Consider the following 16,055-nt stretch of genomic DNA (forward strand, 5'->3'; position numbering starts at 1 on the left):
TTCCTGTCCTCTCCAGATCTTACTATTTCCCTCTTCTTTCACAAGATTCCATGCACTCTGCCCAACAGTTGGCCATAAGTCTCAGCATCTGCTTTGATAGTCTGCAGGGCAGAGCCTTTCAGAGGCAGAAAGGGCCTATTGTAAGTAGATGCACTCTTCCTTAAAGCTAGACTGCACAACAGATTGGCAGGTTTCACAAGCTGGCCACTGCACAGGAAAAACGAAGGAAAATAGGTCTGTGCTGGAAAGAAGTGGCATTAAAGCATGTGATGAAGAATGTCTGAAGAGAGAGGGGCTGAATGGAGTTCCATTCAGAAGGCCCAGAAGGTGGCCCAGGACTTTTGCAAATGTAGCAGTGACCACAGGCCATCCAGGAGTTCACAGAACATATGCTAAAACTAGAAACTGATACAGTTTCGGTAAAGCAAGAAAAGAATACAGTCTTCTTCAGCCACTCTGCTTTTGAGTTTTTGATTCAAGTCCCATGGTGTACCTTGCAGACATGTGATCTGATTAGGGAGAAATCATACTCTTTCAAAGCCAAGCCTTCTCAAGTCATTGTTCCAGAGGTAGTTATGCTCTAATTTCCTCTTGAAATAAAAGATGCTAAGACTGATGTAGTCTTTCTCTGATTTTAGTAAATGAAAGTAAATCATAAACAATAGAGTATGTGTCATACTCTGTCAAACTTTGTCTAGGTGATTTTAATGATCCTGGGATTTTATTTCTTTTTAAGACAGTGCATGGGCAAGACCTGCCCTGAATTAAAAGTCATCAGTCACCAAAAAGATAAATAAATAAAATAAGGAAAGAAAGTAAGCTATAAAAACTCTACACCTGACATTAATCAGGGAAGTCACCTGAATATTCATAATATGTATCTTCTTTGTAATGACGTAATGAGTAGCTTGACCACAGATATGATCCAATGTAATAGATTTTGCGCATATGTGGCATTTCTTATAAACTAAAACGAATGTTTGCTTGTATGCTTCTTTTTAGCACTCCTAAGCATTTTCTCCTCATCTAAACATAGAATTAAACTGGGTTGTAGTTTGTAATAGACTCAATGATATTCTTTGATTATTTTTCAGCTTTAAAATCAGTTCAATTTTCTAAGGCTTAGAGGAGGCTCAATGGTTAAGAGCACTGATACTCTTACAAAAGACCCAGGTTTTATTAACAGCACCCACATGGTGGCTCACAACCATCTGTAACTCTAATTCTAAAACTCCTATACCCTCTTCTGATCTCCACAGATACCAGACACATACATAGTACACATACATAAATTCAGGAAAACATACTCATAAACCTAGATATTAAGTCTTTATAAAAACTAGCACCCAAAAATTTCTAAGATGAAGTTAAAATACTAATTTTCAGAGTCAGTTTTTGAAAGCATGTCCTAGAAGCTAATCAAATTTGACATCTAAAAAACATATGAAAGCAGAATTTAAAAAAAAAAAAATATATATATATATATATATATATATATTACAGAAGAAAAAACACCTTAAGGTTTATCATTAGACTTTGTTTTACTTTTTCTGCAAGGCTAATGATTTCCAGTAAATAATATGTCAAACTTACACGAGATACATGCTGTTAAGATATTATTACCAGCAGCTTTCTGCTTCAGGATACTCAAGACAACTGGAAGTTTCTTCCAAAAGCATAAGCTAATAGGCTACCACAAGATAGGTAACTTAATATGTCTTGATTCTTAGTTTTCTCTTTGCCTTTTCTTCATCATAAACTTACCATTTTTTTTTTAATTTTAAATTTTTTAATTTTTTAAAAAATTCCTAACAGATTAATGACATGTTTTTTTTCTAGAAATCTATACAGTGACAATGCATGATTTCAGCTCATGGACTTTTAAGAATAATAACCAGTGAAGAAAATTCTAATTCTTCTCATTTCTACCAAACAGAGACCTTTCCCTGAAGCAGTCCCTCAAATTCTTTGGTTCCCAATCTTACTGCCCAGAACAATATTAAAGAATCATTGGTTTTAAGAATGTTTTATGCTGAGTGGTTACACACACTTTTATTCCCAGCACTCAGGAGGCAGAGGCAGGTGAAGTTCTATAAGTTTGAGGCCAACTACTACATAGTTCCAGGACAGCCAGAGCTACATAGTGAAACCCTGTCTTGGGGAGAGAAGTAAAATATCTCATGTCTTGGTTTAAGTTCAGGTACCCAATGAAATCCTGCCACAACCTGTACATTGCTCCATTTGAAATTCAAACCAAGAGTGTTAAGGGGTAAGAAGACAAGAGCTCTCTAAGTGACTGTTACCTCACTACTTAACACTTAGATTGCCCTTTAATCTGGCCTCCCGCTATGCCTATTTACTGCTCTTCCAGAGGACATAAAATTCATTTCCACACTGGGAGGCTCAGAACTTCATACAATTCCAATTCCTACTTCTGGCCACTTCAGGTAACAGAAAACAGCATACATTCTCTACCCCCCCCCCCCCCCCCCCCAAAAAAAAAAAAAAAAAACTTAAAAAAAAAAAAAAAAGGCGGAAAGCAATCCAGAAGAAACCTCACTGTCAACCTCTGGCTTCATACACATGCAAACAGAGAGAGACAGAGACAGAGACAAAGAGATAAAGACAGACAGAGAGACAAAGAAAGTGCTACAAAAGGCTGGGGGTTATAGCTCAGTAATAGAATACTTGCCCAGAATGTACAAGGCCCTAGCTTCAATCTTCAGTACTTAAAAAAGATCATAATAATCACCTATGTAATAAGCTTCCAAAACTTTTTAGTATAAATGTAATACTGAAACAATAACACAAAACAGAGATATCCTACCAAATAACTAGACTAGGCACTTAAATCATTACAGTAATGCAATCCCGACACTTAGGAATCAGAAAGAAGAGGATCTATGTGAATCCTATGCATATATGCATGCAGGCAAATACTCATACACATAAAACAAAACAAATAAATGTTAAAAAATAATTATTTTTTAAAAAAGATTAATATTGGGACAATTACTAAATGTATCAATGTCTCGTGTGACAGCAGGCTTGGCTATGTTAATTTAAAAGTCATCCTTCTCATTGGAGATATACATAGTCGCAGATGAGGGCACAATCATGTACTCCCAAGATTGCAAATTAAGGCCAACCTGAAAAATTTAGTCTCAAACTTTGAAATGTTTTTAAAGGGTCAGTGATATAGCTCAGTGGTGGAATGTTTGCCTAGAATGCTTAAGGCAGTCTAGTGCAATCTTTAGCACTTAAAAGAAAGAAAGGAAAAGAGAAAGAAAAGAAGGCAGGAAGAGGGGACAGGAAGAAGGAGAGAGACAAACATACATAAAAATTTGAAGTACACAATCACAACCTCCATAACGCTCAAATGTTCAGCAAAATCTATGTGTGAGCTTGTCTATGCAACTACAGAGGGAATTTGAACAACTGAAGCTAAAAGATTTTCAATAGTCAAATTTGGAAGTATACAAAGTTCTGCCAGTTTCCTGAATGTCTAAATTTGTGTGTGTGTGTGTGTGTGTGTGTGTAAGTAAGTAACTGAGGAAGAAATGAAATGGTACTCACTAGTGGCTTGACTTTGACTGCCTGTGGAATGCCAGCTGATTGTGGAAGGAGAGAACTTGGCTGTGCAAGTTTGATCTGGACTGGAGTGCCAATGACGGGTTTATCAGGTTTGGTCCCAGCAGAGGTATTGGCAGGTTTCACGGACGGAAGACAAAGAGGTGCAGCTGATGCTTCTCCAAAAGTTACTGGTGGAAGGGTCAGTGTTACTGCTGCCCCAGTCACAACTGGCTTCTCTGGCTGAAGGGAGACTCCAGTGACTGTATTTGGTACTGATGCTGTAAGTGGTTTTGAAGTCTGAAGCAAAACAGTTGGAGCTGTTGTATCTCCTGTTGCAGCAGCTGGGGTCACAGAATGTAGTGTCACAACTCCAGTGTTTGCTCCTCCTCGAACAGCAAGTGGACTCAGAGTCTGTTGAACAGACAGAGTTCTGGGTGCTGTTGCTCCAGAGACAAGGACTGGGGAAACTGTACTTGTCACCACAGGAGAAGTTGTCGTTGTCGTGGTACAGGAGGCAATGACTACCTCACCAGAAATTTCCTGAACACAGTTCTCAATGAAGCTCTGGGAGTTAGGAAGAAGTTGTCTTAAGGCAGCCACACTCTTCTAAAAAAACATAGAGGAAGGGAGACAGAGGTAACTGAAAAAGCTAAAAGTAAAACAACATTTGTATTGAATAACATAAAGTTAAATAATCAAGCCAAGAAAAACTGGTATCATTTTTCCTTATTATATCCAGATACAATAAATTTAAAGGCCAAAGTGTCTTCCTAGTGAGAAAATAGTAATTTAAATGAACAAATATTAAATTTATTTTGCATATGTCAATGATCAACTTGATAAAATAAAACACTGTAGCATACTACTCTCTACCCATCCAAACCCATAAGATTATTATTATTACTTTAGTATATAGAAGATTATTTATAACACAGTAGAATCTAGGTCATTTTGTTAAAAAGTTTTCAAGCATTGGATGTAAAGTTTTTATATCACAGTAAAACTAATACAAAATAAAAAATAATCTAATATTTCAACTGAAAATGTTAAAGTAAGGTCTCAAGAAAACCTAATTAGAAACAAATGTTAAAGTAATGAGAGTTAAACAGACAATATAAATGTATATTTAACTATTTCTTAATTATGACCAGGATTAAGATAAAATGCCAAATCTATCATCTCTATGAAGCATTTAACACCCAAACTCTCTTGGTGATGTCAGGAATATCAAGTTTTTAAAGAAGATTCACAGATCTTTAGAAAGCCAGGCTGTGGTGGTATACAGCTTTAATTCTAGCCCTCAAGAGGCAGAGGCAGGGGACTCTGAGTTCGAGACCAGTCTGCTCTACAGAGTAATTCCAGGACAGCCAGGGCTACACAGAGAAACCATGTCACAGAGGGGGTGGGGGGGAGTGAGAGAGAGAAGGAGGAGAGAGAGAAGAAAGAGAAGAGAGAGAGAGAGAGAGAGAGAGAGAGAGAGAGAAAGAAAGAAAGAAAGAAAGAAAGAAAGAAAGAAAGAAAGAAAGAAAGAAAGAAAGAAACAGATACAACACACAAATTCTTCACTGTAATATGTGGTACCTCACAGGGAGTGTGATATGACAAGTGCCAGCCTAAATTCTAAACAAGTTTGATTGAAATGAAGTACTGAATTTAATCTGGGCACGGCAGTACACATTTCTATCATGAGTTCAAGTTCATCTTTGGCTACATGGTTTGAAGCCATTCTGAGATACATGAGATTACTTAAAAATAAATAAATAAAAGTTAGTGAATTTAGGTAGCATACTAGAGTTCAAAGCCTTAGATTCAATTCCCAATAATAATCTTTATGGGAGGAGGAGCAACCGTGCTAGTACTAATCAAGTTCTAGCACACATCATACAAAGGGGGTAATCCTAGTGGTAGAAAGGTTTAAGCAAGAAGGGGGACAAACATATCGAGGAAGCGGGGAGAGTCAAATAAAACTAACAAGGAAAAAAAAAACAAGCAAATTCAATGTTTGGTGATCAAAACTTGAGATCCTGCTACTGTAATGATGAAAAAACAGTATGAGTTAGAATGGAGGTCGTTAAATGAACTTTTTATTGCCAGGTGTAGGCTACTGCTTCAAGTTGTCGGTCAGAGTCCCAAGGCCCCAAAACAATATAGGCAATCACCACTAGTGTTAGTTGCTCACTAGACCTAAATAAAAGACCCTATTGCTGAGGAGGCCATATGCTAGGATCACAAAACAAAGAAAAACAAAGTTGAAACTAAACTAGAAGTTCCTCCCTGCTGGTAAACCTCAGAGTTCTCAAATGTACTATTCAGCTGCAGGACTCTGCACGTACCAAGACCAACTAGCCAGGCAAGATACATCCACTAGTGCAACAGCAGCAATTGAGGTGATCAATGGCTTTCTGACTGGATTTGAGATCCTGCTGCTATAAACCTGTTCAGAATCTCTGGGATTAGAAAGTAATAGGCTTTAGTGACAATATTACTGCTATTCTTTTGTTAAATGAGCATTATATACCTATCAAACTGCTTTCTAAATAACTATGTTTGTGTCCTTAGATTAGTGTTGCTATTAGCTTTGGGTCAAAGAAGCATCTTTCTGCAATGGTGACGAATAAATGTAGAAACTAATGATTGGTCAAAGTGCTAAGGATGAGCAACTGTTGAATATCATAGAAATATCACTAAATTGGGAAAAGAATATTAAAGCACCAGAGGAAAGGGAGACCTTCAAAAGATCTGCATAAAAGGAAAAAACAGGCAGAGGATTTAGTGGGGGAAAAGATGAGAGGCTAGAGTAGAGAGAGGGAAAATGAACACTAAGGATATTTTTAAAGGCATATAGAAATGATACTATTTTACACATTTCATATGCACATGTATGAATACATACAATAAAATAGTTTTTTCAAGCTACCCTACTTAGAGGATGATATGCCTCCAAGAAGCTACAGGATGTCAAATAAAAAGCCCAGTACTGAATTTCAGATCTTTTCAACTTCTTAGACAAGGGTTCAGAGACCCAATTAGACAATACAGACTGTTTCTATTTGGTGAGACCCTATTCTGGAAGACAACACACACTTTGGCTAAAGGACATGGAGACACCAAGTTGGTACCAATCCGGAAGCTAACTTCCTACTGGATAGCTTTCACAGTACTAGAAGGTATTATGCAGGCTCCTGGGTGTAAGCCATTAAAGGTCTTAACTAGAGAATCCTCTAAATTATACTAACAACTTGCTTGGCAAAAATATAATCATGGGTGCAATACTGGCACATTACAGGACATTAGAGGAATAACACATGCCTGGTACTGTAAACCTGTCCAGGGACCAATGTTTAGGGTAGCTCATATGTCCTAGTAGTTACCCTACTGCTATTATTCCGCTAAACAAACACAGTATCAAACTGTTCTCTAAATTTTAATCTCTAAACCAGATTAATGCAGTTCTCAGACCTCATCAGAGAAGTTTCTTTGAGCAATGGGTGGCAGTTAACACAGAAACTCAAAACTGTTCAAAGTGAAGGGAATAAATAATCTGTGAAATGCTCAGCCACAAATGGGACATCTATATAACACCTATTACTGTAGGCATAAGGTAATTGTGAATTTTGTGTGTGTGTGATTTTTCATTTTTATTTTATTTTTATTAATTAGTTTATTCACTTTGTATCTCAGCTGTAGGCCCCCCTCCCACATCCCCTCCCATTCCTACCCTTCCTCCCTTTTCTCCTATGCCCCTTCTCCAGTCCAATGATAGAGGAGGTCCTCCTCCCCTTCCATCCGACCCTAGTCTATCAGGTCACATCAGGACTGGCTTCATTTTCTTCCTCTGTGGACAAATAAGGCTGCTCCCTGCTCAGGGGAAGGTGATCAAAGAGCTAGCCACTGGGTTCATGTCAGAGATAGTCCTTATTCCCCTTACTAGGGTACTCACTTGGATATTGAGCTGCCATTGGCTACATCTATGCAGGGGTTATAGGTTATCTCCATGAATGATCCTTGTTTGGAGTATTAGTTTCACAAAGGACCCCTGTGCCAGATTTTTGGTTCTGTTGCTCTCCTTATGGAGTTCCTGTCCCCTCCAGTTCTTTCTATCTCCCCCAGTAATTGTGAATTTAAACATTGATTTTTATACCACCAATATCTGGTTACAATCTTTGTTCTGAGAATCTTTTATCTCAATGTCGTATAACTTCTGTTCCCCAATTGTCCCCTGGTATGCCAATAAAGCAGCTAATAGCCAGCCTCCAAGCAGGGGAGAAAATAGAGCTGGACTTCCGCCAGGGGAGGAGTTAGAGGAAAAAGTACGGGATTCAGCCAGGGGAATCAGCCACAGAAGAGGTCCAAGAGACATTAGGAGAAGGAGCTAGAACAATGAAAGCTACAAATCACACGTATCTCTGGGATGTACGCTGGGAGTAAGTCAAATTAGCTTAGAAAGTTAAGAATACTTAATACTGCTCAGGAATGTGCTGAAAAGCTTGTTAAAATAATATAACAGAGTCCCAATTCTTTGTGATAGCTGCGTTAAGAGAGGAACTAAAAGAAAAAACATACACACAGTTTTATAAAAATAACACTAACACTTTCCCCATGAGCCTTAGGAACCATCTCAGAAGAATGAGAAGAAAGAATTCCAAGAACCAGGTCAGGAGGACTGCACAAAAGTAAGTAGTCTTCTAAATGTGACAGGAATGACAGGACTACTTTACTTATGAGCTCAGAGCAAGAAGCCATAGTCACCTACATAAGACAGGCACAAAATCAAAGCTGTCAACATCCCATACGGTGTACGGAAGAACTCACAAACCCCAACCACTAACTATTGACAGCTAATAGTTTCTTGGAGAGTGTGGCCCTTTGTAGACTGACCTCACTGCAAAAGATCTTATACCCATGAGACCATATGGGTGGCACAAAATGAAGTAATTGGGTTTTTTTGTTTGTTTGTTTGTTATTTTAAAGAAAAGAGAAGAGAAGGGAAGTAAAGAGACCATGAAGTTTGGAGTACATGGGAAATAGGGACTGGATAGGGAGAGTCATGGTTTGGGGCTGAATATGATCAAATATATAGTGTGCATTTATGAAATTCTCAAAACATAAAGAACATTTTAAGAAAATAATAGGCACAAAATTTGTTCCTTCAACAAAATTTGTTCATTCTGTAGTGGAGGGTGGAGGGAACCTGAATCTCACTACTTCCTGGTGATTTTTGAGTAGTTAATGGTTAATGGAGGAGGGAAAAATGTTTTCTTCAGTGTGGCCACCTGTAAGGCACACCTTCCTTCCTTCCCTCCCTTTCTTTCTTTCTCTCTCTCTCTCTCTCTCTCTCTCTCTTTCTTTCTCCTGAGAGACAGGGTCTCACTATGTAGACCAGGCTAACCTCCGACTCAAGAAATCCACCTGCCTCTGCCTCCTAAATGTTGGAATTAAAGGTGTGTGCCACTTTCATTTAAATAAACCATCCTTAACTCTTGTTCTTGTAAGCCACTCTAATGAAACTCATTTGGTCATCAAAAATCAAGCAAATCAAACTAGTAAGCAAAACGCATGAAATAGAAAAGTTGGGATGAAGGAGATCATCGGTAATGAGAGAAGAAAAGAGATAATAATGGGGGCTAGATATGCCCAAAATACACATATACATGTTTAAAAATATAATGAAACCTGTTGCTACATATAACTAATATATGCTAATGAAAGCATTTTTAAAAAGAAAAAGCTGGCTAGGCAGTGGTGGCCCTTGCCTTTAATTCCAACACTTGGGAGGCCATGGCAGGTGGATCTCTAAGTTTGAGGTCAGCCTGGTCTACAGAGTTTCAAGACAGCTGGAGCTACACAGAGAAACCTTGTCTCAAAAAAACAAAAACCATCCAAAACAAAACAAAAAACAAAAAATAAACAACAACAACAATAAAAGCTGCTAAAGAGATGACTCAACAGTTAACCCCAGTTCAGTTTTTAGCATCGACTGGGCGGCTCAAAAACACCAGTAACCCTAGCTCAGGTATGAGAAGCCCTCCTCTGGCCTCTGAGGGTACCCACACACGGCATGAACTCAAATGCACATTTACACAGAAAATGGGCCTTGGCAAAAAGAGAAAGGGCTGCACCAACTGCTCACTGGTAAAAGCATTCACTGCTCTTATAAGCGACCCAGATTTGGTTCCCAGCATTCACATGGCAACTCACAATTATCCACAACTCCAATTACAGAGAATCGAACACCTCTGACCTACTGGGACACTAGACACCCAGGACGTGCATTCACATACATGCATACTCATAATATAAAAACAAAGAAATCATGGGAAAAAAAACCAAAGGCAATTTAAATGGTTCTTCTTCTCTCTAAAATAGAAAATAAATACTATCTGGCATATATTCTCAAAAGGTTACATGACAATCAAGTGCAAACAATGGACATCTTCTGTGGTTTAGATAGATCTTCAGTATCTCTCAAAGGCCTGTGAATTACAGAATTGGTCCCCAGCGTGGCACTACGAAAAAATACTAATGTGAGACCTCATATTAAGAACACTGGGGGCAGGCTATTTATAAGACTGTATCTCTTCTATCTCTTTCACTCCCAGGATATGTCGTAAGCAGTTTTTTATCACATGCTGCCACCATGATATGTTATCATACAGCTAATGCCATAGGCAAGCCAATCACAAACTGGAAACTATAAAATCTGTGAGCCAAAATATACCTTTCTCTTTAAGTTTATCAGCTCAAACAGTTATTATTACAATGGAAAGCTGACTAACATCATCTGTCAAACAGCAGACATTATCAATTTCCCTCCTAGTGCATCCAATAGGGGCAAAGCATCAATGGACTAAGGAGAACATTGCTACTGTGAATACCACCTGCAACTAAAACACCTTAGCAATGAAGGGGCCTTGAAGGTAATGCCTCTACTATCTCAGTAAGTAGGCCAGGGCATCCAGATCATGGCCATGGGTCATTTCACAAACACAACCTCACATTCTAAACCTACCTAATCCTAGCTATGGCTCTAGGATGTGCAAAGACCAAATCTCATTTTATTTATGCCTTAAAAATGTAATGCTAGGTACTGTGCTAATCTTTCAATTCTTCCTACCCTAAGGCCAAGTCTTTGGCTAATACTTTCTCAGTTTCTTTGGTCCTTCTTACCACAATTTGTACTTACCACATCAATCCGGTCACTTACTCAGAAAGAGTACCCACTGTTTAAACATCCTTATGAAAACAGGGTACTCCCACCCCCTTCCTGCTCATCCTTCACAAAACACAGTAACTGTCTCCAATGAACTGTCTATTATCTCTCCTGGATCATTAGCCCAACATTCTTAAAAGGCAACTAACTCCTCCTTCTATTAATTCAATACTTATAAAGCAAACTTTTAACTCACTACAGTCCTGGGTCTTTAATGACGTTATAATTTCAGTTTAATTCCTTTTTAACTTCTGAAAATCTAAATGCTTTTTTTACTGTCAAAATAAATTCTTGTTATCAAAGATACAGTTCTTCATAAAAAATTTATTTACTTCAATAACTCAGAAGAGGAAAGTCAACATTATAAATTATTAAAAATTATAATCACACTTCATTTGGCAATAGTAAATTAACTAAATCATAAACATATTAAATTTGGCACTAATAAACCATGTTTGGTTTATTTTAACATGGATCACCAAGACCTCATTCTGATTCAACCCTCCCTACCCGCTGTCTCTGAGTAAGGCACTGGCAGCTTGTATTTATAATCCCAGCCCTTAGGAGGTGGAGGCAGGAGGATCAGAAATTCAAGGTACTCCTCAGTTACGTCATAAAATGCTGTCTTAAAAAAAAAAAAAAAAAAGAGGAGATGACTCAGAATTTAAAAGCACTTAAGAACCTGAGTTTGAATCCTCAACACCCATGTAAATACCCCGAAATCCTAGCACTTGGGACACAGAGACAAGTAATTCCTGAAGCAAGCAGGCTAGCTAAACTAAACAAATCTATGAGCTGTGTTTTGTGAGAGACAAAGCAATTTAGGGAGATGCCCAACTTCAACCTCTTCAATACACGCGCACGCACGCACACACACAAACCCCTAACTCTTCTGGCTTTAACACATACACAAAATGTGTGCACCCATACACATTCAGATACATTTACACACACACACACACACACACACACACACACACACACACTACACACACTACACAAACTAAAAACAAAAATCTTTGAATATATTCCAATACAAACATTATACAATACTAAGTCATCACAATACTAAGTTACGTTCATGAAAAGGATATTTTTCTTGGGGAACCAGTGGGATGGCTCAGTGGGTAAACATTTTTGCCACCAAACTTGGTAACCAGAGTTCTATACCATGAACCTTCTTGGGGAAGAAGAAAACCTACTCCTACAAGTTGTCCTCTGACCTCCATATATGTGTTATAAACTCCCAACAAAATAACTAAATGCAAATAAACTGTTTTAAAGTTATTATTATGCCTATTTTTCTAAACTGTTCCAATCAATACTATGAATGTTGTCCTATACTTTACAAAAGTGCTAAGGTTTCTCTCAGCATTAGTTTCTTCACACTGATTTCCATTCAAACATTCAGGTTTGAAATTAAAGTAATTTAACCCAAACAATTTCTCCAGAGAAATACATCACTACTGGGGCTGGAAAGGTATATCAACGGTTAAGAACACTGGCTGCTCTTCCAGGGTTCAAAATTCCCAGCACCCACATGGTAGCTCATAACTGTCTGCACTCCTGTTCTAAGGGAACAGGACACCCTCACATAGATGTACATGCAGTCAAAACACCAATGTACATAAAATAAACTTTAAAAAAAAAATCCATCACTACCTTAAGAAAAGGGACAAGGTGCGGCTGAGGTGCAGACTTGAGTTCAATATATAATTTCCTAGTAAATTCTTCTGCTTCAATTTCTGCATCCTAAAGAATGAGAGAGAGAAAAACAGTTATTTTTAGATCTACAAATACTTTAAGAAACAAAACTGAACTAGACATGTCCAATCAGAAAATACAGTGAAGACACTATTCTCTTTATGAAGATTCCAATATGCAAAGTGAAAGAAGAGCTGATTGTGAAACTGTTTTGTTTCTTCAACTTTTAAATTACCTTAGTGAACCTAAGATTTAACTTTTTAACTGTTATTGCAAATTTATAATAGTTCCTAAGAAACAATGAATGCTTAACTATTATTTCTACTCTATACATTTCAGGTATCTTGCAGGGGGTGGGTAAGACCACTCTGTTGAGATTTACACTAACAGTGTAAATGTCAACACAAAACTACTGCTAAGAAATAAATGAAAGACAGAGCCAGTCCTCAGTGTACTGTTGTACACTTGCGATTAAAACGGTAAGAGGGAGACTGGAGAGATGGCTCGGCAGTTAAGAGCACTGTCTGCTCTTGCAAAGGACCCAGGTTCAATTCCCAGCACCCACATGGCAGCACACAACTGTTTATAACTCCTGTTCCAGGGGACCCAACCCTCTTACATGCAGACAAAACACCAATGCACATAAAATTAATTAATTAATTAATTAATTAATTAATTAATTAATTAATTAAAAATTAAAGAGGGGCTGAAGAGATGGCTCAGCAATTAAAGAGTACTGGCTGCTCCTCCAGAGGAACCCAGCACCCACATGGCAGCTCACAACTATCTGTCACTCCAATCTCAGGGGAACAGATGCCCTTTTGTAGTACACAAACATATATATATATTCATATATACATAAAAGTATTTTTAAAAGGGAAAGGGAAAACCAATTCTAACAAATCAGAATATCTCACTACAAAATATTTTTAGTATTATATACCAACATAATAAACCATTTCTACTTAAGAAACAAGGAAATACTAGAGGAAAAGTGCTATGAGTGAAATATTAGCAAAACCAGTGGTATATTTTTATGCTTGTTTACCTGTCTTCTTTCTTTCCTTCATTCATACTAGGATATTTGGTAGACATTTTTCTCAAAAACATAATATTCGTTGCCAGTGATAAAAACTGAAATTCTCACTGGGATGTGGTGGTGCATACCTTTAATGCCAGAACTTAGGAGGCAGAGGCAGGTGGATCTCTGTATTTGAGATCAGCCTGGTCTACAGAGTGAGTTCCAGGACAGCCAGGGCTATACTGAGAAAGCCTGTCTCAAAACAACAAAAACCAGAAATTCTTAACTTAAATAACAATTCTGGAAATTTTATAATTCTTTTCTCCGAAATTGGTAGCTTCCTAGAATTTAAAGCTTTTCTAAAAAGATTGCTGAGGGGACTGGAGAGGTGGCTATGGTTAAAAGCTTGCTGTGTAACAAAGACTTGAGTTTGGATCTCTACATCAATTTAACAATCAGGTATAACTTCCAAACACCTGTAACCCCAATGTTACCAAAGCAGAAACAGGATTACTAACTAGGGCATGCTGGCTGCCAGTCTAGCCAAAAACCACAAATTCCAGGTTCAATGAGAGACCCTGCCTCAAACAAATGAAGCAGAGTGATACAAAACGATCTTTGATGCATCCTCTGTCATCAGTGTATGGCATGTATACACTTATACGCACCACAGCCCCCCAACACACAAGATGTAGGGAGAAAGGTAGCTAGAGATATAGCTTTATAACTATATACAGATACACATATGAAAAGGGTGAGTGAAATTAGGAATCACATTACCTTAAAACATTAAATATCTGAAAACTTTTAGAAGTTCTACAAACAATAAGTATTTTGTTTTAAACAACACACGCTATTACAAAAATTATACATCAGTAAAGAGATTCATTCACAGTATAAAAATAAACTTGTAGAGTAAAGAATATCCACAAGGATCTAGAGAAACCTACCAAAATTCTTCTTCTCTGTAGGAGGACAGAAATTCTCTAACAACCCATTACAAAATAGAATAAAGGAAAAATATCTAGCTACTTTCTACTAAGTGCAGTATCAAGTTTACAAAATGCAAAATCACTTCCCACTCAGTTTCATTATTTGGGAAGTTGTAGTTTTTTTTTAAATATTATATATGTTAATATACAATGACTTTGTTATTCTTAGTTGAACAGTTTTTTAATATGTAGTTTTAATTCCAAGAGCACAAAAAATAAAATTACCTTCAGTGGGTTTGATTTTTAAGACTATTAAGGTATCCTCTAGCAAAATATTTGAGATCTTCTGTTTGCTGGTCTGCGATAAATAGATCTTAAACTAAACGGGATTACTTAATGGGTTTACAATTATTGCTATCTGTCCATAAAATATACATAGAAAAGAGTGACATAAAAATAACTACTCAAAAGATCATGTTTATCTTAGATATAAGAAAAATTAAACATATTAAAGATTTACTTTTCTATATGTAGTTTTAATAAAGCAAAAAGTTTTAACAAATATACTTAAACAAATCTCATTAAAACATCACTATTTCCGATTTGAAACATGTCTTCTGGATTCTAAAAAAAAAAAAAAAAAAGTTAGCAAAATTATACAAAAGTAACTTACCAAAAGTTGTTCCACCAGCTTCTTTACATTCTTCCCCATTTCTGGAGACTGTGATCCACTACATGCTAGTTTTATTAACATTGAAAGGAAGTTTTTACATTTTCTCACATTTTCTAGCACTGCCTGATATTTAAAAAAAAAAAAAAAATCACAAATGTTAGTAAAGAGGCATTGGATCATAGCAAGGAATTAAATGTAAGATAAAGTAAAAGTTTACCGGAGAAAGACTAGTCTGTGCAGCTACTGGGGTCTCTGCTTTGAGATTGGAGTCATTTAAGGGAGTTGATAATATTCCCAAACCTGATGGCTTCAGGACAGATACAGCATTTACCGGCTTGGCAGGAGTAACCGTGACAACATTGCTTGGTACAGCCACACACTGAAATTAAATTGAAGGTTAAATATGCATTGCTTTGATACCTTAGTGGTTTCTTTGCTTTGCATAGAAAAGGCTACAAATGAATTTTGACATGTCTGCTTTCAAGTGAGGTTAATAATCTAAGGCAACTTATCAGAACTCTGGAGTAGAGTAGATCTGCATTTCACCATTTTACTCCTCACTGTTATCTACTACAGTATTAATTATCAGCAAGTTACTTAATCTTCTAATACTGATTCACATCTGCAAAAACAAAAGTAGGAATGTAATTTACTGTCCCTAGGCTAGTCTGTGAAAAACAGTGTCACACAAAAAAGTCTTTAAATGTTAATAAAAATATACTGTTAATGGAGCTGGGAAGACGGTGGAGTATAAACATAAGGTATTAAGTTATGATCACCTTCCGGCCAAGGGGATTCTCCCTACCTCAGGAAGCAGGAAGCACAGAAACTAACAGCCAACACCTAAAACAGCCCAATGGGTAGAGGTCAGCATAAAAGCTCAACCAACAAAAGACAGAGCAATATGGCATCTCCAGAACCCAGCCATCCAGGGACAAACAA

General features: G+C 37.2%; 1 protein-coding gene across 1 annotated transcript in view; it reads right to left on the reverse strand.

Annotated features, from left to right (window-relative positions):
• The window catches only part of Taf4b (TATA-box binding protein associated factor 4b), a 114,678-nt gene that overhangs the window by 68,059 nt on the left and 30,564 nt on the right, over nt 1-16,055 (reverse strand). The window contains exons 4-7 of the mRNA XM_055625288.1: nt 15,331-15,492; nt 15,114-15,236; nt 12,446-12,535; nt 3,577-4,179 (exon numbers count right to left, since the gene is read on the reverse strand). Of these exons, the coding sequence (XP_055481263.1) occupies nt 3,577-4,179; nt 12,446-12,535; nt 15,114-15,236; nt 15,331-15,492 (978 nt within the window). The remainder of the gene's footprint in view (nt 1-3,576; nt 4,180-12,445; nt 12,536-15,113; nt 15,237-15,330; nt 15,493-16,055) is intronic.

This window comes from Psammomys obesus, unplaced genomic scaffold (assembly GCF_907164565.1).
Source record: "Psammomys obesus unplaced genomic scaffold, mPsaObe1.curated_primary_1811, whole genome shotgun sequence".
NCBI classification, from domain to species: domain Eukaryota; kingdom Metazoa; phylum Chordata; class Mammalia; order Rodentia; family Muridae; genus Psammomys; species Psammomys obesus.